The sequence below is a fragment of the Musa acuminata genome, chromosome BXJ3-10 (assembly GCF_036884655.1).
Source record: "Musa acuminata AAA Group cultivar baxijiao chromosome BXJ3-10, Cavendish_Baxijiao_AAA, whole genome shotgun sequence".
In the NCBI taxonomy this organism is placed as follows: domain Eukaryota; kingdom Viridiplantae; phylum Streptophyta; class Magnoliopsida; order Zingiberales; family Musaceae; genus Musa; species Musa acuminata.
This window is the reverse complement of record NC_088358.1, coordinates 8,480,001-8,503,754: the sequence shown is the minus strand read 5'-3', so window position 1 is coordinate 8,503,754 and position 23,754 is coordinate 8,480,001. Positions and strand designations below refer to the sequence as shown.

Here is a 23,754-nt window from a genome sequence, read left to right as displayed (position 1 = left end):
ACTAAAGCAGTAAGAAGATTTGCAGTAATGTAAATGACAATAATAAAATGCAAACCAGAGATTACGCCGATTTTTAGAGTGGTTCGGTCAAATGACCTACTCCACTTGCGATGCCCCTCTTCGATGAGGCTCCTACCTTCCACTAGCAAATCTCTTGAAATGGAAGGGTAAACACCCCTCTTACAACCTTTTACAAGCAGTTCAACCTCTTACAAATTTTCAATAAGAAAGAAGGAGGAGAACTCTCTAGCAAATTGAAAACAAGACTTACTAAGACTTTCTAAGACTTTTCTCTCAATCAAAATGCTTCTCAAAAGTTGTAATCTCAGCTGAGATTTGAGGGGTATTTATAGGCCTCAAGAGGATTCAAATTTGGGCTCTAAAATTTGAATTCTCTTAGGGTTTCCGATGTTGGAGGTGCCACCGCCCAGCCAAGCGGTGCCACCGCCCAGCCAAGCGGTGCCACCGCCCAGCGCTCGGGTGCTGGACGGTGCAACCGCCCAGCTCTCGGGTGCTGGGCGGTTCCACCGCCGAGCCAGGCGGTGCGCCTGGCTCTCCGATTCATTGGTTTGGCTTAATTTTAGCCCAAACCAAATCTGACTTTGGACCCAGTTGGCCCCTAACCAGGATATAGGATTATCTCTTAATCCTAATCCTAATTACAAGTGAACTACATAACACAAAAACATCCTAAGCAAGTTTTCAACCGCGAACGTCGAGTCTTGTTCCGGCGAGCTTTCCGACGAATTCCTTCCGACGGACTCCCTGCAAGCTCCCAATCTTTGTGATGACTTTAACGAGTAGCCGAGCCTTCTCGGTGATCTCCGCGAGCCTCCGACGATTTCTTCGGCGAACTTCCGACACGTTCCCGATTTCTTCTCGGTTGGTTCCGGCAGCATCTCCGATGATTCTTCGGTCTCTTAAACATCCATCGAGCTCGACTCCGGTATCCTTGCTTTATGTTTTCTGGTTATCGTAGTTAATCCTGCACACTTAACTCAATAATATGGATTAGATCAATTAACCCACCAATTGATTATATCATCAATAATAGGAGAATGGATCTGGCGTCCATCTTTTCATGTTGTCTCTATAACTCAGGAGTCATAGAGCCCAACATATAACACTGAGCAAAAGTGGAGTCATCAATGTACTTCACGTAGCGAGCGATCTCATCCTCGCTTGCCCCTTCTTCGGGCGTAGACATTATTGTATCAAGGACGTACACGATTTTCTTCGCTGTGAGAACAATTCTCAAGTTACGGAGCCAATCCGTATAATTTGGACCAGTGAGGTGGTTGACATCAAGTATGCCCCATAAGGGATTTGAAAGCGACATTTTCTGAAAATAAAGATGCAGTAGAAATGAATAACATACAGATTTTACAAGAAATAAACTATCAAGATATGGACTTCTATCTTAATATGCTCTCACTATTTTACTAACAATTCACGCGACACCCTCAGCACATGAAACGGAAGTCTCCGGCAGACTTCTAGTGGGGATCAGGATCCAATCAGCGTCCTAGTGTAACCTCGAGGGACTCGACCAATCACACTAAGCCTAAAAGGTAGGCAACTCTTGCCAATCACAACTCCTTATGATTCCTATCCTATTTGGCCTCTGAATCACCATGGTCTCGAGGGACTCGACCAACTATGATGCTCGGTTAAGTCAACACCTTCGATACAAGATGAGTCTGATTTGATGATATACCCTCGAGGGACTCGACTAAGCATACCATGCCCTCAGGTCACCGGTGACATCTCTATGTCGTAAGCAAGATAGCGAATCGCGATATAGGTGAGTCTCAAGGGACTCGACCAACTCAACCTACATCGGGAATCGGTTCCTACTTATAACGATGGAAGGCCACGTGGGTCAATCTAATTGCCTCACGTTTACCGACTTAATATTATCGAGACAGATGTTTCTATGATTTGGTCTCCTAATATGACATGTCACACATATACATATTTAATATATATCTACATCGCATGCAAATATATATACATATCTAGTATGTGTATAAGCAATCACACCAGATGATCATGGACCACAACCTAATGTGATTAGGCCCGAGCCAATAGGCCTAATCACTCACATCAAGATCTATATGTGCAACGGTGTATCTCTATGCCCTGTGATCGTCCATCTCGTCCTCATTGGTTCCATCGACATCTTGATGCATCTTCATGCATCGCGATCGTCCGTCTCGTAGGTCCCGCTATCGCATCCACGCTCCCGCTGCGCCTCCTCATGTGATTACAACTTAATCATAGGCATGCAGGCCCGACAATAAATGAGAAATATAATGGAGGCTCGCAGACCTCAATAATAATAATCACAAGTACACACATCACACGGTCCATGATCATCCATCCACACATCATACATCACATGTATAAATAATCATCATCATGTAGGACTACTATATAATAATAAAAAATAATATTCAACTAAACCTTTTAATTAATTAGTATTTTATGAAATCAGGGACATATAGGGAATTTCTGAATTTATAGGGGTATTTTTGTAATTTAGACAAAAGACAGAAACTGGAATTTCTCAAATTTTGAGGGGCAAAACTATCTTTTACCATGAAAACCCTAATGCCATACTCCGCTTTGCTGCTGCCGTCGCCGCCACCGCCCAGAAAACCCTAATGCCCTACTCCCCTTTGTTGTTGGCAACGGCCTGTGCGGCGGGGCGAGCGTGCTGCCCTCGCCTACAGGCGGCACGCCCGCTGGAGGCGTTGCCGCTGCGGGTGGGCGCCCCCGCGGGCGGTTCTACCGGGGGGCAACGCTCGCAGGTGGTGCTGCCCTTGCAGGTTGGCGCCCCTACGTGCGCCGCCGCCTCTGCGGGCGGTTCTGCCCACGGGGCAACGCCCGCAGGCGGTGCTGTCCCGCCGGGCGGCCACCCCTATAGGGGGGTTTCGCCCGCGGGAGCAGCGGCGCTGCCCTACGGCGCCTCACCCCGCGGGAGAAGCGGCCACAAGCGCCTCTGCCCGCGGGCTGCCAGCCCTGCAGGACGCAAGCCTGCTGCAAGTAGGTCGTCGACCGGCTACTGCAGACGCAGCCCCTGTGCAGCTGCCTGCCTGCGGCTGCGCTGCACGCACGCAGATCGCGGGCAGCAACTGTTGCTGGCCTTCCTTGTTTTTGCATCAACGATTTTGACATCAAAATTCTTCCTAAACACAACACACGTAGTTCAAAACCAATCATTCGCACGAACAACCTGGCTCTGATACGACTGTTGGAAAATCTTGGGGGTGACATCACATGCGCAGCGGAAGAACAAGAAAATAAAATCCCCGATTTCCAAAGAGATGTTCGTCGTCGTGCGAAGATTGGTGCGCAAAATCCGCGAAACTTAAAACTGCGTATATAGTAGATTGTGTTACCTAGGGAGATCGTATATCCCGGTTTCCTTACAGATCCTTAGGAGATGGTGAAGGAGGTCAAGCGTCCTCCTCTCTAGCGGTGATCTACACAGTAGGGTTGCGACGATGCTCCTCAAAACTCCAGGCCTGCTCTGAGGTGGAGAGGGAGAGGAGAATAGGAGAGGCAAGCAAAGGCTCTAGCCTATAAGGCTCTGAATCCCTCCTATTTATAGAGGTCCCCTGTCAAACCCTAATGGGTCCTCCCCTAGTGGGTATTGGATCTACATCCAATAAGACAAGGGCTCCGTCGGATATCTCATATCTGAACCTCTACTTATCACAATGCCTACCATATATGTGTGACCCTCTAGGCCCAATATCGAGCTGGCCGTGAGTCATACCTGTCAGAACTCCTTATAACTCAGTGAATTATTATCTCTGTAATAATTCACTCGACTCATCAACTACGAACGTACTAGGCCACTACGCCGTAGTCCTCAAACGATACAAGGGAATCCAATCCATTGGACCTGTCTTTCCTCAGTTACTGTGTACCTATAGTCCCTTATCCATCTAATATCCTAAAGACCATATATCGAGCATGGTGCTGTCAGACCCATATGGTTTCTACTCGAGTCTCGCTCTAATTGGATTCTCCCGGAGAAACCTTTCTCTCTCAACCCGAATGACCCTGGCCAAGGATTTGTCTGAGCAAGAACACATGGGTTATTCCTCTCATGACGCCGAGAGTGGATGATCCTCTATTGACACTCAATAGCCCTCGTAAGGTCGACTACCACTCCCAATGACCAACTGTACTAGATCTAGGACAGCCAAACCTATAAGTCTGGTATCAAAGAGTGGAGCACTCATATAGGACATCCTTGGTGTCTCAAGTCTAAGGACCAGATACACCACTAGGACTACGGAACCGCTGTCTGACAATAAGACATCATCAACCATCCAGCATTCCGTAAGCGGATCAATCAGTGAACTCATTCTCCAATGAGCACCTATACTGTATCCCTAGTGTCCCTACATAAGCAGCATGAGACCAACTGCATCCATCATATGGACGGGTATACAACACACCAGTCTGTCCGGTTATCACGATGTCCCTCTCGAGTAACCTATGACCGGGATTATTTATGATCTGTGTTTAAAGGTGAATCGATCTCATTATCGTGATCTCATCACGATCCGATTCCCATTGCACAAATCCAAGGACATCACAATATATATATGCACATATGCAATAGTTATAAAGTGATATACGCCAAAATATAATAAGCAAAAAGATTCTGTATCAAGTCACACGTGCCATCACTCACGTGATTGGCTTGCTAGGCACCTATGACTAGTAGAAACCTATCAGAATGTGGCATGATTACTTGTAAATGTTTTATTCTAAGTATTATGCTTGATTTCATATCAAAATGATAATCGTCATTCTTATTGAAACTTGAATCTTACTAAATTTCATATTTAAAATTTCTATCATATGTAAAGTGATGATTGATTATCATCTTTCAATATTGGACTTGAAAATGGATGTCATGCCTTGACATTATTTTTATTGATAAATACATGGTATCATATTTTGAATTAGTAAATCATGATAAGTATCATGATGTGCATGTTGATAAGTTTAAATGAATATAACTTATCGGTTTAATACTTGAATTCAAAGACCTTGAATTCAAGAATGTCTTTTCTAAAGAATGACATATAGATAGGGGGAGTTAAGGTTAACTCCGTCATCAATTGATTGTCATCATAAAAAAAGAGGAGATTGTTGAATCTCAGATTTTGATGTTGAAATCAATTAGTAAACTGTTTGATTTTATATATATATATATAGACAAGTGTATAGGATTAACTATGATAGTGATATGACATAAAGCAAATGTTGTGCCAGAGTCAAGATCGAGATTTCTTTGGGAGTTTGAGAGTTCATCGGAAGTTTGGACGTTCGTCGGAAGTTCTGCCGGAATTAACCGAGAAGTCCAAGAGCTTACTAAAGAAGCTCGTCGGAACTTGCCAAGAAGATCATCGTGAAGTCCAGGAGCTTGCTGAAAGTCTATCGGAACATTACCAAGAGATCATAAGAAGTTCGCCGAAAGATCGCCGGAAGATCGCTGGAAGCTCGTCGGAAGAACAATTGACATACTGGAACAATAATACTTTTTTAAATATCTTAATTATCATAGTTATACCTTAAGTTGAGTTAGGATTGGGAGGTAATCCCACTAACTCAGTTAGAGGCCAACTGGGCCCTTAATAGGGCTGAATTGGGTCAGATTGAGTAGCCCATTCATCATCTGAAGTCACAGCCAGCGGTGGCATCGCTTGGGACTCGGTCTCCCAAGTGTTCTAGGTAGTGGTACCACCGGCAGTTATATAACCTACTAGTAGTGGTACCACTGGTCAAGCGATGGTATCGCTAGAGCTTAGTCTTAGAGAGCTCTGTCAGGCGATGGTACCGCTAGACTAGGCAGTGGTATCGCCTAGTGTTAGAGAGTGGTAGTGGTACCACCCAATAATAGTGGTGGTACCGTCAGTACCCCAAATCTAGGGATATGACACTGTTTGGCTCTAATTCAAAAGCCATTGGGGCTTATAAATACCTCACCCTTTTCTGCATGAAAATAATGAAAGTGTGGAAAAAATATTGAAGTCTTGGGGTGTGAAAGTATTGTAAAAGTGAAAAGAATCCTCCTCCTCCCTTTCTAAGTGTTGAGATCATTCAAGAGAGATGTGAGGCTTGTAAGGGTTATCTTCTAAACCCATAAAAAGGAGAAAGTGTTGTAAAGAGGTGGTTGGTCTTCGCTTATTGGAGGAAGACCATTAGTGGACGTTGGTGACCTCGACGGAGGAGGAATCGGAAGTGGATGTAGGTCACAACGACCGAACCACCATAAATTTCGATGTACTCATTTGTCATTACTTTCTTAAATAATTACTAGTCCTTTCATTCTAAAGTCAAGCGCTTTCTGAAATCAGTTTTCGATGAATGAAATATTTTACAGACCGACAATTTTCTCTACTGCACTAACTAACCCCCACCACCCCCACCGCCCCCCCAACCCCCCAACACCCCTCCCCTCCCCTCACCCCCCCACCCGCCACCCCATACCATGATAGGTACGATTTCTTTCGCCCAAATATAAGAAGAACGGCTCAACCAAGATGCTCGGAGGATAAGAACATCTCCTAGGCCCATGGCATATAAACCTCCTTCTACTCCCAGCCATTCTTAGCTGCCAAAAAAATTGACAAGAGAAGAACTACGTGACCGATTAGCAAAAGGTCTTTGTTGGCATTGCAACGAGCCATGGAACCGTGATTATCGCTATAAAAGAGGCCACCTCCTACTGATTGAACCTCTTGAAGACATAGAAAAGGAGGTCTAAGAGTATGAGGAAGAGGTCATAGATGAAGAACAATAGTCGGTTGATATTACAATGCATGCCCATGCCGGTTATGCAAACCCGCAAATGATGAAAGTGGGAGGAATTCTGAATCAACAACCAATCATAGTTCTTATTGACATCGGGAGTACTAATAAATTTATGAACAATAAGGTTTCTGTTCGAATGGCCTTACCTATCAAGAATTGTAGCAGGTATGACATTAAGGTCGTCGACGGATGAATTTTGAAGTGTGATCATAGGTGCCCGTGAGTGAAACTGTTACTGTAGGACTAAGAGATAATTGTAGATTTCTTCCTCCTCCCTCTTGATGATTATGAGGCCATGCTCAGCATTGAATGGCTGACAATATTAGGTGATATTTCCTAAAATTTTATTAAACTAATTATGAAATTTTACAATGAGGGGAAATAGGTGATACTGCACGGGAAACGTAGGGGCGACGTAATGACGATTTGCACACAACGAATGGAGAAGATTTTGTACAAAGCATATAGTGGCTTTTTAGTACAACTTGAGCAGTAAACTAAGGGAGAGCCAACAGAATTTGAAGATCCAAACCTACTTCCTTTGCTTGCTGAATTTTCAGATATATTTGACGAACCGTAAAACCTACCTCCTACCCGTCGGCATGATCATTGTATACTGATTCTTTTGGGCAAACCTCTAGCAAATACTTGGACATATTGGTATCCAGAAGGATGAAATAGAAAGAATTATAAAAGAGATGCTCAAAATAGGAGTTATTCAGCCAAGTTGTAGCCCCTACTCTTCACCGGTGCTCCTCGTACAAAAGAAGGACGGAACATGGTGAATATGCATTGATTACCAAGCTCTCAACAGCATAACTGTCAAGGACAAATACCCTATTCTAATAGTAGATGAATTGCTTGATGAATTAAAGAGAGCACGAATCTTCACAAAGCTAGACCTTCGATCCGGGTATCATCAAATATGAGTGTATGAAGAAGAGATACCGAAAACTGCATTTCGAACACACAACGGCCACTACGAATTTTTGGTAATACCCTTTGGTCTCACCAATACTCTCTCCATCTTCCAAAGCCTTATGAATGATATTTTCCGGAATTATCTTCATAAGTTTGTGCTGGTTTTCTTCGACAATATCCTTATTTACAGCCCTTTTCTTAAAAGTCATTTTTAGCACTTGCGACTTGTTTTGACAATTTTATGAGAACATGTTCTTTTTGTCAAAAAAGCAAAGTACAGCTTTTTTTAATAGAAGATGGAATATCTAGGGTATATCATATCAAAGGAAAGTGTGACAGTGGACCCCTCTAAAATTGAAGCAATGCAAAACTGGCCGACCCTGAGGAATATAAAATCGCTACGTGGCTTTCTCGGTTTAATGGGCTACTACCGTAAGTTCATGAAAAACTATGGAACCCTTACTTTCTTGCTGAATAAAGATACTTTCCAATGGTCAGATAAAGCCACCACTGCTTTCAACGAACTTAAAGCCATGATGATGACAACGCTCGTACTAGCGCTACCCAACTTCGGTAAGACTTTTGTTATTGAAGTCAATGCCTCCGGAGTCAGAATTAGTACTGTACTAATGCAAGATAGCCGCCCCCTCGCTTATACTAGTAAGGTATTATCTCCCTCCCATCTCAAGATAACTATTTATGATAAGGAGATGTTCACGATTGTGCATGTGGTGGCCAAGTGGAGACCGTGCTTGATCGGGCGACACTTTCAAATCAAGGTCGACCATAAAAGCCTAAAATATTTCTTAGAGCAGAAGATATCTTTCCCGAGTAGCAAAAATGGGTAACAAAGCTTCTTGGATATGATTATGAAATAACTTACAAAAAGGGGAAAGAGAATATTGTTATAGATGTGCTTTCGCGGCTACCCGAGCAAGCTGAATTTTCAATCGTTTCACTTCCGACCAACGACTTCCTTGAGGATATTAAAAGGGAATGATAGGAAGATTTGGAGACTAGTAAGATCATAAAAAAATTAGAGGAAGCACTAAGCACCGTGGCTCATTATAGTTGAGACTCAAAAGAATTGTGCTATAAGGGACATATTGTGCTTATGCCAAATTTTACTTGCATCTTCACGAGTTGATTTTGGACACAGTTATTCCTAATGCAAGATACTAAATTAAAAAGGAGTATGGTGTATCACCCACAAACCGACGACCAGATGAAAGTGGTGAATAGATACTTGGAGACATACCTCAGATGCTTCACCAATGACTGGCCAAAAGAGTAGATAGTGGCTTCCCTAGGCCGAATGGTGGTATAATACAACTTATCAGTCATCCATAAAATGTACTCCCTATGAGGCTTTGTATGGCCGACCTCCCCCTATGATCCCAAAATATGTGTTGGGCACCACTAAAGTGGAACAAATAGACATAGAACTACAAGACCGAGACAAAATGCTGAAGTTGCTAAAAGATAATCTCATTGTAGCTCAAGCAAGGATGAAATAACAATATGATCAACATAAAGGCAAAAGAGAATTTTTAGTAGGAGATTGGGTCTTCCTATGGCTCCAACCATATAAGCAAACATCAATCCAGACCAGAGCATCTATAAAGCTTTCACCTCGGATCTATGGACCCTACCAAATTTTGGAGCATATCAGAGCTATAGCATATAAATTGGACTTACCCACCAGCTCTCGAATCCAGCCAATCTTCTATATGTCATGTTTAAAGCTCAAGCTAGGATAAAATGAGACAGCACAAAGCCATCTACCAAATATGACTACCCAAGGAGAACTCCAGACCCAACCGAGTGCCATTATTGATCGACGAATTGTCATGACTCGATGATGATGATATTGAAGTGCTAATACAATGGACGAACTTACTAGCAAAAGGTGCCACTTGGGAGAACTATGATAATTTAAAGATCAAATTCTCAAAATTCATGAATCGTCAGCCTCGAGAACAAGGCTGATTTGAAGAGGGTAGGTCTGTTAGGACTCTAGCTAGGAGAGTCCTAATTAAGAGGGATATTCATGTAAAACCTACCTAACCGACCCCTATTAAAAAGGTGAAGAGGCCGGCTAGGGTTAGGAGGTTGTTTCTTAGATAAGCATTAGAAGTTGTAAAGGAATATGAGTCTTGAGTAGGAGTCCTATTAGGAGTTGGGGTTTAGAAGCTCTATAAATAGTCATGTATTCATCCTCTTTTCTTTAGCAATAGATAAATCTTTTATGCAGCCTTTGAGTAGCAACTTGGAGGAAGGAACCCCTATAGAGTTCTAAGGAGGCCGATTCCCTAAATAGATTAACCCCAAGCTTAGAATCTGCAAGGGTTCTAACACAATTTTAAGTTGTGCAAGTTTGCAAATTTAGCTTCCTTTTTTATATATTCAAGTTTGTAAGTTTTGCTTCTCGAGATAGGCAAGATAACACATTTTCTTCTCTTGAGATTGTAAGCTAGTAATTCTTTGTGATGTTCAAGATAGCAAGTTTCCTCTTCTCTTTTGAGAAATGCAAACTAGCAAGTTTTTGCTCCCTTTGCAAAGTGCAGGCTAGCAAAATTTTATCACTTTAAAATATGCAAGCAAGGTAGCAACAATTTTGAGTTTTGCAAGTTTGTAAATTTAGCATATTTGCTTTTCTTTATGATGTTCAAACTAGTAAGTTTTTGAAAAAGAATGTGAGATAGTAAATGATCTTGATTCATAAAAAGAAATCTCATGTTATAATTCCAAGAATTCACAAGAAAAATCATGATTCATTTAAATAATTCTCCTTTTTAGTAATTAGCAAAAAGAAACATGGGAGTTCTAAAACAAGATCTTGATTCATAGAAAAATCTCATGTATCAAATATCGAGAAATCAAGATCATGATTTGGATAAAAAATAAATCTCAATCCATAAAATTTTCTTGTAGGAAATGCCAATTCATCATCATTATCACTTTGGGCATGATACCAAATCAATAAATTTTCAAATCAATATTATTTGGGTATGCATGATACCAAAACATAGTTTCAAGTCTTCGAGATATAACATGCACAATTTCAAACCATTATCAAAGTCATAGTTTGTTTGCATAAGTCTCTTCTTTAGTAAATTGGTAAGAAGGAACCATTAAAGATAGAAAATATTTTGATTCTCATAAAAGATAGCTCAAGTAGAGAAATCAAAAGAAAGTTCATGATTTGGTTAGAAATTTTTCATTCAAATTCAATTTATCAACTCCAAACTTATCATCAAAATCACTTTTCTTAATTCAAGAGATAATATAAAATAGATTCATCACTAAGAATCACTTGTTAAAAAAAATGAAAAACTTTAGAGATATTTTCAAGAAATATGCATTCTCCCCTTTTTGTTTCAATTTAAGTGATTTAATTTTATACAAGCATGCCTTTATCTTTTATGCCAAACAAAAATATGTATCATCATTTAAAACCGAAAAGGCAACTTTCATTATGACAAAAGCCATAAATTATAAAAATCATCATGCATAATTTTGAAATATAAGCTCATTAACCATGATTTCAAATCATCATTACTTTAAATTATTATTACATCATTAAATCATCATGATTTCATTGAACATAAGGTATTTTCAATCAAAATCATTTTTGACATAAAGTAAAATGATTCACAAATTCAAATCATCATAACTTAAATTTATAAAATGATCATTTTCAATTAAAATGAATAAGTGAATCTAACTCGTCATACTTATAGGAGTTAATATGCAATTGTCATGCTCAATTTTTTATTTTTCAAAATCAATAGAAAGATAAGCATGATCCCAATTTTTTTAACAATTTATATATAATATTTAAACCTAATTTAAAACCAACTTATGAAATGCATCAAGTAATTTTAAAATAAAGTAAAGGGTTTTTGGTTACCTCGTCGTTGAAAGTCATTAAGGCATAGTTCGCCACCTTGTCTTTGTTAGTTTGCTTCTCATCTTCGGATAAGCTCGATTTGTCCCAAGCCACCTTGAATACTTCTTCTTTGGTAGCTTATTTATTAGTTTATTTTTATTCTTCAATTCTTGTTTTAAAATTTTCTTATGCTTTATTGTTAAGAGTTCAAAGTCATCATCACTTGAGCTTTCGCTCAAGTAGTCTTCATTTGTTCTGAGTGTCAAATCCTTCCTATTCTTTGGAAGATTGTTCTCAAATTCATTATGTTCATCATGTGCCTTACATGTCATTTTATATGTCATCAATGAACCAATAAGTTTTTTTAGAGAAAAATTATTTAAGTTCTTTACCTCTTGTATTGCGGTTATTTTTAGATCCAAACTCTTTGGAAGAGATCTTAATATATTATTAACAAGTTCACAATTTGAAAAACATTTGTAAAGAGCTTTCAAACTATTGACAACATCTATAAAATGAGCATACATATCAATAATATTTTCGCTTGGCTTCATTCAAAATAATTCAAAATCATGCATCAAAAGATTGACTTTAGACTCTTTAACTCTATTTGTACCTTCGTTTATAATTTCAAGAATTGCTAAATCTCATAAGTCGTTTCACAAATAGAAACTCGATTGAATTCATTTTTGTCTAAGGCGTAAAATAGAGCGTTCATAGCTTTAGCATTTAAAGAAAATATTTTCTTCTCTAGGTCAATCCATTCATTCATTGGTCTAGAGGGTTTTCGAAAGCCATTTTCAATAGTACTCCATAAATTTAAATCCAAAGGAAGCAAGAAAACTCTCATTTGAGTTTTTCAATATGTGTAGTCCGTCCCATTGAACAAAGGACGAATGATGGAGTAACCCCCTTGAAAGCTAAAAAGAGTCATTTCTCTTCCGTCCCATTGAACAAAGGACGAATGATGGAGTAACCACCTTGAAAGCTAAAAAGAGTCATTTCTCTTGGTTATTAAACCAAACGAGAAAGAACGTGACTTTGACACCAACTATTAGGATCGAGTTGGCACTAAGAGGTGGGGGGGGGTGAATTAGTGCTTACGATAAAAATGATGTCAGTTCTAAAAATCTTCATTTTGATAAAAACAATATCAAAATGCTTAACTTTGAAAACGTATGGAAGCGTAGTGAAAGTAAAAAAATTAGTTTACAATGAAAGTAAAGAGCTTAAAGTATATGCAAACTGAGTTTTATAATGGTTCAATTATCATAACCTATATCCACTCCCGATTTCTCTTCCATCGGGGCCACCAGTATCCACTAATGATCTTCTTTCAACAAGCAAAGATCAACTATCTCTTTACAGTGCTTTTTCCTTTTCATAAGTTTAAGAGACAACCCTTACAAGCCTCGCACCTCTTCTTAGATGATTGCAAAACTAAAGAGAGAGGAGGAGGAGGACTCTTTGCATTTTTACAACACTTTTACATCCCATCACTTAAAGATTTTTTTTCACACTTTGATTGCCCTTTCATGCAAAAAAGGATGGGGTATTTATAGGCTCCAATGGCTTCAAAATTGAAGCTAAAAAGTATCTCATCCCGGGTTTCTAAGGTACTGGCGGTACCACCGCTTGTGTTGGGTGGTACCATTGCCTACAGCACTAATACTAGGTGGTACCATCGCCCAATCTGACGGTATTACTGCCTGATAAAGCCTCGGAGACTGAGCTCTAGCGGTGCCACCACTTGACAAGGCAGTACCATCGCTTGACAGTAATAATTGCCGACAGTATCACCACCTAGGCTTCTTGGAGACTGATCTCTGGGTGGTTCCATTGCCCCAATCTAGTGGTGCCACCACCAGACAGGGTTCAACAACCTAGTTGGGCCTTAAATCCAGCTCAAACCAATCCAATTACGAGCCCAATTGGCCCTTAACAGGTTCAATTGGATGTCCTCCTAAACCTAAGCTTAATTATGTGCTAACTATAAGTTTTAAGGCATATACTAAACAAAACAAGTCCAGTAAGTCTAGGTTTTTTCCGGCGAGTTTCCGGTGGACTTCCAACGATCTCTCTGCAATCTTCCAGCGGACTCCCGACAAGCTCTTAAACTTCATGATGATTTTCTTGGCGAGTTTCGATGAGCTTTTTGGCTAATTTTGACAGCACTTTCAACGAACATCTGGACTCCCGATGAACTCTCGAACTCCCAACGAATTCTTAATCTTGACTTTGGTACTTCATTTTGCTTTATGTCTTGATCGCTATCATAGTTAATCCTACACACTTTTCTCAATATATAGATTGGATCAAACAATTTATCAATTGATTTCATCATCAAAATCTGAAATTCAATAATATATCCTACCAAATTGTTGCCACTCCTTTCAACTTATATGCAACAAGTTTGACTTACTTGTAATCAGGAACATCCATCACCTCAAAGAAGTTCTCTACTTCATAACTCTAGTAAAAAAAAAGCTTCAATATTGAGGTGGCCAGTAGATAGCATATTTTGTTTAGGTGATGCTTGGTGTCTTTTGTATCTTTCACTGTTATCTTTTGAGTCATCATCGTATGCTGTTGGTTGTTGTGGACGGATAGTATCATATTGATATAAGTGTCGAGGTTGAGCCGCACTTGCATCTCTTCTTTGGTTGGTTCTATAATAGTCCACAATTCTTTCTTCTTCATCTGACACATCTTCATAGGCTAGTTGCTTATGTTAGATTATTAGCCTATGTCGATGATTAGGCTAGCCATAAGCATCAACTCCAACATGATTAACCCTACCATTATCATAAAATCTATTAGCGTTTAAACCTAACTTAGCAAACATATCATGAATCTCTCGAAGTTCCTAGGTCATCGTCACTTCTTGTGCTTTTAACATTGCCTATAAGGTTGGCACCCCCCATCATTATTGTTCAGGTTATTATAATTGCCTCCCTATCATTGTCGAAATTGCCACTGTCGCAGATAACGTTTTCGTCATTGTAGCTATTATTTCCACTAGACCTTATTTTGAAAGCCTATAGGCTTGTACTTAACAAATTAAGTTTTTAATACATAAGATCGTAGCGAGTATAGAATATACCTTTTAATTTTCTAACCATAAACCTATTATTCTAACACTAAAAGCAAGCCTCCGATACCAACTGATGTACAATGGAAATAAAAATAAAAAATTACTATCAGAAAGGATTCTAGTAAACGGACTTGATGAAGAAAATTAACTCCTTACGGTGGAGAAACCTTCACAATACTTGAAGATATTATTATTTTTTATTATTTTATAAATTTAGATGAGGTTTTTATTTATACTAATTATAGGCCTTCAAAATTAGCTATCTAACAACGTGAGACTATTGAAAGAAATATAAAATATAAAAATTAACAATGTGGGATAAATAAAAATAATAAGTGGGTAACTTGAAAATAGTTTCTTCTTATTATTTCGTATTAGATATTGTAATGGAACTAGATTTTGTAGCTACTTGGGACTCTTTTTGGAACTGGATATTTGAAATTATAAATGTTAATAAAATTGAAGTTTTTTGTTTTTAATTGAATCTCTACATGTAGACGAATTGCAGGAGTTCAAACTCTTGTAGATCAAGCATCATATTCCTTGGGGGAAACTTATCACCAATTACTTGTTGTGGGCTGCCTTTAACTGTTGATGCATGGTTCATGTATGCAGTAACATGCCACGAGAAATATACCATTTGGAAAACTGTACACTTGTGTTCTTTTCTAAAGCCATCCAATGCAATCTGTCATATTCTTTCCACGTCGGCATCGAGTCTTGTGATCACAAAGCAAATTATCCATTCCTACACCTTTTTTGTTTTTTTGTCTAATGGATGGATATCCGCCTCACACATTGTGTCGTCTTCTCTACTTTAACTGCAATTATGTGCAAATATTTTATATGGGATCATCCAGCTATGTTGATAACAATAGGTTTTGCCTGTAGGCATTTCTAGCCACAGGCAATCAAATATGAGGGCTCTCATCTTATCTTTACTCCCTGCTTCATCCTCAAACAATCAGAGAGAGCAGTTCTTTGAAAGCCACCGTACGTGTTTCTCGTGCGGTGCCTCAACTCTAACTCTACAGCAATCACAGCCGTGCATCGCCGGTCCTCCCTGAGAAAAAGGCCAAGTCAACCTCAAATGCATGTAACACAAGCCAAAACCACGTGCAACTCTCCCTCTACATCAAGCAATCTCTCCAGTGGAATTCAACCCTATGATGAGCAGACCATTCAGAACAAGTAATCCCCAATCTGTTGCTTAATTCAAAGATCAACAGGTGAGCCTCTCTCATCAAAATCCCTGAAACCGAGGATCCAATGTATAGTATATATGAAGTATTAGTTCCGCTGTCTTGCTTGCATCATTCATGAATCAAACATTCCATGAGAATTAAGCAAACCAACTCCAAAATCTAAGCCGTCCCTCACGGAAGGCGTAAGACCGAAGACTATAGCTGATAACCATATGTTCATGTGCATATATATATGCGCTTGTGGATGAGGCTTTCTCATTCCTCTTCTCTTTACGTTCATAACCAGCAGCCGAAGAAGAGATCGATATGGCCTCCTTCTCATCCTTCGTCCTGCTTCAACTCCTCATCGGCGCAGCGACGCTTTGCGTTGCCTCCGCTCGGAACGCGACCACCGAGGGTGCTGTCGTTAAGTCGAGCCGCGTTAGCCCGGCGGCCGCGGTGGCGGAGTTCGTGGCGGCGCACAACGCGGCGAGGCGGGAGGTGGGCGTGCCGCCGCTGACGTGGGACGCGAAGCTGGTGAGGTTCGCCAAGGCGTACGCCAACCAGCGGCGGAAAGACTGCGAGCTGGTGCACTCCCCAGGGTACGCCTACGGGGAGAACATCTTCTGGGGGCAGGGGCGGCGGTGGGCGATACCGGACGCGGTGGGCAAGTGGGTGGAGGAGAAGCAGTGGTATCATCACGACACCAACTCCTGCTCCGGCCCCGAGTGTACCCACTACACCCAGATCGTGTGGCGCACCACGCAGCGCCTCGGCTGCGCCAAGATCATTTGCAACAGCGGCGACACCTTCATCGTCTGCGAGTACGACCCGCCCGGAAACTACGTCGGAGCCCGGCCATACTGAACAGCCCAACACTTGCTCCTCTACGTACTAGTACCACTACTGTTGTTATTATCATTATAATTCGAGACTGTCGATGATTGTACATATAGCGTATAGCCCCTCCACAAAGTTTTATGTATGCAATTTACGATAATATAATAAATAATTTATAATAGAATCTATGTTGGCATTTTAGAATTCCAATTAACGATTGTGGACATGTACAGATCGAAAATATGTTTAAATTACATCATTAACTAAGCACATCTTCATCATACATAATACACGTCCTACAACATGCAAAGAAACTCCAAACCCCCATCTTCACACATAATACGCGTCAAACTTGAGGTCAACGATTTGTTCGAGTGAGGAGCCTGTAATAATCTGCCTGCATAATTATCCATCCACTCAACGTACCAAATAAAAACCAATTAAAACTTGAAGTTTAGTAGCCAAGATCCTCTGCCTCGGTGGGTGGTGGCCTTGATAATTTACTGCACTAGAAAGGACTAGGCTATGATATGAATTGTTTCTTGGGTGAAAACAGAAGACGATATTTCTTGAGAAACAAGACATTATTTTCCATAGGAATTAGCACTTGCTGTGGCCGCCCGCCATCACGGCCACAATCGAGTAGACAGACTATGATTTCACTTGAATCCATCATCCATACATCCGGGAGGCAGCAGTGTCCGTCTGTTTCACCAACCCCGCCTCTCCTTGCCTTGTTTGCGGAATCTGCAACAGGAGAAACCATCACAAATAGGTAAAAGCTGTTGCCGGCATGCAGCTAATAATATTCTTTTAGGAGAACCAGAAACTGTCACCTCAGCGTGAGCTTCTCCTGCAAAAAATTCTTGCAAGGTACACCCCAAGAGGAATCTCAGGAACCGGGATGAGCTTTCCAAGGACTGCCAAAGGCCAACTGAAAAAAAGAAGAAAAAAAAAGCATCGGAAGAAGCCAAACCCATTCTTATTTCCGGATAGATCAACAAGTACTAATCGAATGGCGAGCAACATGGCAAAATCCAGATCGACTTAGTTTATGAAGGAGCGTCACACAGTACCTTACAAGAGCGATCGCAACCGAGACCAGCCACAGCTTCGGATCGAGCCTGACAGTCGATGTGAACTTCCCAAGGAACTCGACAATAAGAACCTGCATCAAGGAGCAGTGCAGTGCAGTTGGCAAACGATAAGCAGTACCGGAAGGTTCGCTTCCAGTCCCTTGATACAGAGAGTCCACTACAAGTCTTCTTACCTGAAGGAGGAAGGTGGTTCCTATTATCACCATAAAGAGAGGGCTCTTGGTCACCCCTCGGAGTATATTTATCTCATCCGGTTTGCGGGCATTGAATTCATTGAATATCTGTTGCATGTCATTCAGAATACAACGGACGAGAGCATAATCTGAATCAGAATTCGTTTGAGAAATAAAAGCAGTATATTATAGTTTATAAGTTAATCTTAGAAAAAAAATTAATAACCAAATAATAATACAAATATCTCAAAGAAGGCGATAACGAATAGTCTTAAGCAGCACCAAAGCTGACATCAGTTGCTCATAAATGTTGTTTCAGCTTGTAAGCTAAAACATACTTACTTGGCAGAACACAAATGTATTGAAAACAAAGGTATTCTTCACTTTTTCAGCATGTTCCAAAGTTTCATGCTTCAAGTGCAGTATACTCCTTCCACCAAAGTTGAAAATGAGCAAGATTGCCACTTGATATAAAGCCTGCAGCTCACAAGAAACGTGTGTGGAGAAGATGGGGTAAGGAAGGTGAAAAGAACAATGTTGTTATAAGACATACCTGTACGAACAAATTTCTCCACATAATATTTGTAATCAGAGGTTCCCTACGAATAATGACAAAGCAAAAGATATATCATTTAAAATAACTCTACTTACACAAAAAAAAAAAAAATAGGAATGGTGCAACAACGATTCACATGATGGACTATAAAACAGGATAACAAAAATTTCCAGATGCCAATGCAGATTAACAAACATTAGCCGGTGATATTTCAACTAATTAATTGTCATCTAGAAAACAAATGTCATCACCATTGGAGTCCTTTAGAGCCAAGAGGGCGCAGCGTGCTTCCATCACCACCTTAATTTGGTTGTTTATAAAGGGGTAAGAAATCGATATGGACAAACTAGAGGTGAGGACATGAAATCCTCAAGAATTGGTTAGACCATGAAAGAGAAAAAATGATTGTTCATATCCCCTAGATACTTTGGTGACCACAGGCCAAGGAATCTCCATATACTCTCATGTTTACTAGTAGAGAAAAAAAAAATCACAATTAAGAGGTCTGGATTTGTCTTTTCAAATTATTGATCTACGATGTGGAATGTGAAGAAAAGGCTATGTTATTCATCCAATACCATCCATATGTGGACTAAAACCAACAAAAGGAAATTGCAGATTCCTTTTCAGGGACAATCAGTGGGCAGGTAGCTATGTTAATCACAAAAGGCTTGCTTGACAACTTGGGCGGGTAGCTAAGTCAAAAAGTTAATCACTTACTCAAATTAATAATGCCAAGAACAGTGAACATATTGACAGACCAATCAATAATGATCTCAAAAAGATTCAAAACATGGGGTGCTTGCATCGGTTCCAACATTTGCAAAGAATTGGAAGAACAATGATTGTGTTATGAACAAGGCAGAATAGCAAAAGTAACTTCAAGGTAGCTGTTGATGATTGGTGTATTGGTGTTCACAAACCAACCCAGATGATTCTTGATGCATCATTGACTAAATTATGTGCATTACATTCTAAAATCATTTTCGTGTATTTCCATTCAGTTTTCACTTGAAATGGAAAGCACATAAGCAACAACAAATTCTGACATCCAGGAGAAATGTTTAGATAAAGAAAACTGCAATGTTTAATGACACTAATCATGAATAACCGAAGAACAAGTACATTGACACTGCAAAAATGCTAATAAAGCAAGATTGATTCTGACCTGCGGCCAACAGGAGATCTTTTCATAAGTTTGTCAGTGGGTGGCTCCGTTGCTAGTGCTAATGCTCCAAGAGTGTCCATAATTAGGTTGACCCAGAGAAGCTGTTGTACACCAGAATGGGTTAAAAATTTTGGGCATTTGAAAAGAACTAACAGGTTTCCTTTGCCATAATAATAGTTTCTCATAATCAAAGAGACTAAAGAAGCCATTAGCAAGACCGCATAACAACCTGAATTGCTCATTGTGGTTATTTCATACCTCTAAAAGCAAAGATCAGTTTACATATAGAATTTGATTTCCTTCGATCATGTTAAAGAAGAATGATTGGGTAATCATAAGCATTTGTAGCTGGCAAGTATTAAGTTAGCGTTGGCCTTTACATAATCCTAAAGTTAGAAAACTAGGAAAGGAAATTTGTAATTAACCTGAATGGCATTTAGAGGCACGTCTCCAGATGAAACTGCAGCCACCACATTTATAACAAGTGCTGCAACATTGACAGTTAGCTGGAATTGAATAAACTTCTGAATGTTTGCATATACAGAACGGCCCCACCGGACAACCTAAAAAAAATAATATATATGGACTTCAACATACTGAACCAAAAATCCAAAATTAATCACAAAAAATGATGTCTCAAGAATTCAGGCTAACCTTTACAACAGATGCAAAGTTGTCATCTAATATTATGATGTCTGAGCTCTCTTTTGCAACTTCTGTCCCCTGAATACCCATTGAAAGGCCTATATCTGCCTAAAGAAGAAAATGAAAAGCTTGTATGATATATCTACATGGTAATTTTATATTTAACATATAGGGTGTTAGAAAAAGTAATCTGCAAGCAGATCTCACACCTCATGTAGTGCTGGAGCATCATTAGTGCCATCCCCAGTAACTGCAACCACATGTCCTTTTTTCCGTAATGCTTGGACAAGTAGAAGTTTGTCATTTGGTGAGGATCTTCCCATTACCTGCAAATAACTTACAGAATTGAACATATAGATTTGAATATAATCACCAGAAATCCGGAATAACTAAATGTGCATTAAATCTGGAGATAAGAAGGTTGACCTGTATGAAGTAAGCATGTCAGCAGAAAATACATAGATTGCACAAGCAAAACGTATCTATATTATATCGTGTTTCCTTCCATTTGAGATATGAAATGCAAAAATGATACTTTAATAATCTTCAGATATGGACAATATTGCTATTGTCACAGATAACAATGAGTTACATATGTGCAATTAGATATGGAGAGGATAGGGTCATAATCCACACGATTTATGTCTATACAATGACATGCAAAGATCTTGGTGACAAAAGACTGACAAATGCAAAAGCAGAATTTATTCTAAGGTCCATAACATGTTAGTTATCATCTATCTGTAAACTGACCGTCCTCAAATGCACACAGCGCATAATCTTGCTTTTTTAAATTTGTATTTTTAATGGTGGATAGAAATGTCTGAAATGATAACACTTCTATGTTTTTAAGGTTTCACGAGGTTTTTAACACCAATCCAATACTAATTTTGGTAACCTATCAAACTGACACGATAGTGATATCCTGGGTGCTGTATCAATATATATTATATACCACTCATTATCATTAAATAAAATAATAAAAAAACCTTGTATGTGTAAATAATAAAGTATTAATACTGGATGGTATGCTAAAGTCTAATTGGTATTTATAAGCTTGGTTTCACATTTCTATTTTCCTAGGCCATGCTTAGAAATTTCAAGCCAAAACCAAATCACTTAAACACCTCACATCTTTTTTAAGACATTCAGTGCAAGTAAGATTCACTAACGAGCATTTGGAAAAGAGTTCAAGAGACTAAATTGTTATCAAGCATCATGGAATTCTTGTAAAGGCGTAGCAGGTGAACAAAGTAATTGTATCTTAAAGCATAGTAGGCATTCTGATTGCGAAACAAAATACAGAGGGATATAGGTGGATAATAACAGGATCCTGAGATCTTTTCCAATTTCTTTCCAAACTAAAACATCAGAAAGCTTCAAAACATATGAATGGAAAATGGGAAATAACAGATCAAACAAAAGTAAATAAAAAGGATCACACTCATAAATTCTATAAGCACCACTTCTTAACATGTAATGTCATGTTCGGTTAACAAGGACACTAGCATTTTAATATAGTTTTTCATGTGTCTGTCTTGATGTCATATTTTGTCAACACTAGAAGTCTGATTATGAACAATAGTCAGATCTTAAACTAATGACAGGAAATAATATTCAAATATTTCACCATCTATTTTGTTTCCTAGCACCAGACTACATATATTACAGATTATATAACTATGCAGTCTAACACAAAACTATAGAAGACTGCAGATTGGATGTCATCCAACTTGATCACATAATTTACAATTTAGAAATTAAATTTGTTTACATTTTTCAAACTATATTTCTTGATATTTGCCAACTTTATCACCCAATTAGAATGGATCTGATTGAGGGTTGATCATAAAGCTTTTACTGCATTATTTACTTACAAGGATCCACTTGTGCAATATTCGTGATGAAAGAGTATAATAATGTTGTGTAATTAGAATGTTGTGTAATAATTGTGCAAAAATCAGCATAATTATAGACCAAGAAGTAGTTCAGCTAAAAGAAATTTAGAACAAGTTCCATAAATCCAAAATTTTCGTGATGAAAGAGTAAAGAGCAAGAGTTTTTTTTTTTTTTTAACTCAACTCTAAAGTTCTAGCCAAATTCAAACTATTAGACCTAAAGTAAAGTCTAAACCAAATTCAAATATTGGACGTAAAGTAATGCTATTAAAGAGTTAAAGCCTTTCTCAATCAAATTTTACGAGGAGATTATGTCCTGACTATAAAAAGTCTAAGGAGTATGTTTATTGTCACTTATGAAGGTGCTTATCGATTGAAAAAATCAATGTCTTTTTTAGAAGATAACACTTGCAGGTTTTCTACATTTATAAGTCAGCATTTCAAACTACTTACTAAACTTAGTAATTAGACATACAGAAATTTTCTCCGCAATTGCTTCTCTTGCTGTTTCAGAAAGGGCACGGAATGCTCTGCCCTCTATAATGGTTGGCTCAGTAAGATCTTCACTGGTATCAAGTATTCCACACTCCAAAGCGATGGCCTTAGCTGTCTGAATATTATCACCGGTGACCATGCGTACCTAGTAATCAAGAGATAATGGGAATAGCATCAAAAGCTGATAATGATACAAATTATAAATGCAAATCAAGAAAACCAGTAAGATCTATAATCTCCAAATTTGAGGAGTGCAATTGTTAAAAAGGTTTTAGATAAGTAGACTTCAATTCATGAATGGTGCATGTGACATAAAAGATCCAAACTATTTGGAATTGGTTATATGGGCTCACCATTGAGATCTTAGTAGAGGAATATCCCTTTTATAACCAAAATGAAATGATTTATTAAGACTAGCCATATGTTCTTCACTTTTCCAAATTGACAGGTGGGCACAACCAATTAAGTACTGGAACAACATTATGATGAATTATTCTTCTACAGAAAGTGTGATAAAAGATCCCAACCAGAAATTTCTAGAATATGTATTGTATATACAATTTATGCATCATATTGGAAGGGATACCTTGACACCGGCAGTAGTGCATAAATTTACAGCATCTTTTACGCCTGGACGGCAAGGATCCTACATGCCCAAAAATATTGTTAAGCAAATTTGTAGAAAAATATAAAAAAGAGATCAGCAATATAGAGCAACCAAATCAGTGCAGAGAGAACCTGGAATAACAAATTCTGGTGTTCCATTTAAAGAATAATAAAAATTAATTATAAACAAGGGACAATGTGCTATTTCATATTAGATCCAGGCCCAGTACTTTTTAACCTTGTGTCACGAACGGTTGTCGCGCACCCGCAACAACTTCATTCAACGAATCATTCGTCGCTTTTGCATACTTGTACAGATGCTTGGCAGCATGTTTTACCTTA

General features: G+C 39.0%; 2 protein-coding genes across 6 annotated transcripts in view; one reads left to right on the top strand and one right to left on the bottom strand.

Moving 5' to 3' along the window:
- The first annotated feature begins 15,644 nt into the window (after positions 1 to 15,644).
- Positions 15,645 to 16,962, top strand: LOC135651894 (pathogenesis-related protein 1C-like). Of its 2 annotated transcripts, none has more exons than XM_065172486.1 (2): positions 15,645 to 15,979; positions 16,245 to 16,962. In XM_065172486.1, exon 2 carries the CDS (start codon positions 16,262 to 16,264, stop codon positions 16,799 to 16,801), a length of 540 nt encoding a protein of 179 aa, XP_065028558.1. In that variant the 5' UTR covers positions 15,645 to 15,979; positions 16,245 to 16,261; the 3' UTR covers positions 16,802 to 16,962. The 2 variants fall into 2 exon arrangements, with proteins under 2 accessions (XP_065028558.1, XP_065028557.1); XM_065172485.1 differs by having other exon boundaries at positions 16,242 to 16,962.
- A 235-nt stretch (positions 16,963 to 17,197) lies between these two features.
- Positions 17,198 to 23,754, bottom strand: part of LOC103973848 (calcium-transporting ATPase 5, plasma membrane-type-like) — a 31,908-nt gene continuing 25,351 nt past the window's right edge. For 3 of the 4 annotated variants that reach the window (XM_065172482.1, XM_065172484.1, XM_065172483.1), the window contains 12 exons: positions 23,393 to 23,452; positions 22,787 to 22,951; positions 20,623 to 20,739; positions 20,423 to 20,521; positions 20,194 to 20,331; positions 19,769 to 19,869; positions 18,598 to 18,643; positions 18,387 to 18,521; positions 18,045 to 18,152; positions 17,851 to 17,942; positions 17,611 to 17,708; positions 17,198 to 17,521 (listed from right to left, as the gene is read on the bottom strand). In XM_065172482.1, the coding sequence (XP_065028554.1) occupies positions 17,612 to 17,708; positions 17,851 to 17,942; positions 18,045 to 18,152; positions 18,387 to 18,521; positions 18,598 to 18,643; positions 19,769 to 19,869; positions 20,194 to 20,331; positions 20,423 to 20,521; positions 20,623 to 20,739; positions 22,787 to 22,951; positions 23,393 to 23,452 (1,158 nt within the window). In that variant the 3' untranslated portion in view covers positions 17,198 to 17,521; position 17,611. Of the gene's footprint in view, positions 17,522 to 17,610; positions 17,709 to 17,850; positions 17,943 to 18,044; positions 18,153 to 18,386; positions 18,522 to 18,597; positions 18,644 to 19,768; positions 19,870 to 20,193; positions 20,332 to 20,422; positions 20,522 to 20,622; positions 20,740 to 22,786; positions 22,952 to 23,392; positions 23,453 to 23,754 lie in introns of those variants that run through there. The other variant, XR_010501981.1, reaches the window with a different exon arrangement.

Excerpts from the sequence above, each read along its gene's own strand:
- LOC135651894 (XM_065172486.1), top strand. The coding sequence starts at position 16,262 with ATGGCCTCCTTCTCATCCTTCGTCCTGCTTCAACTCCTCATCGGCGCA.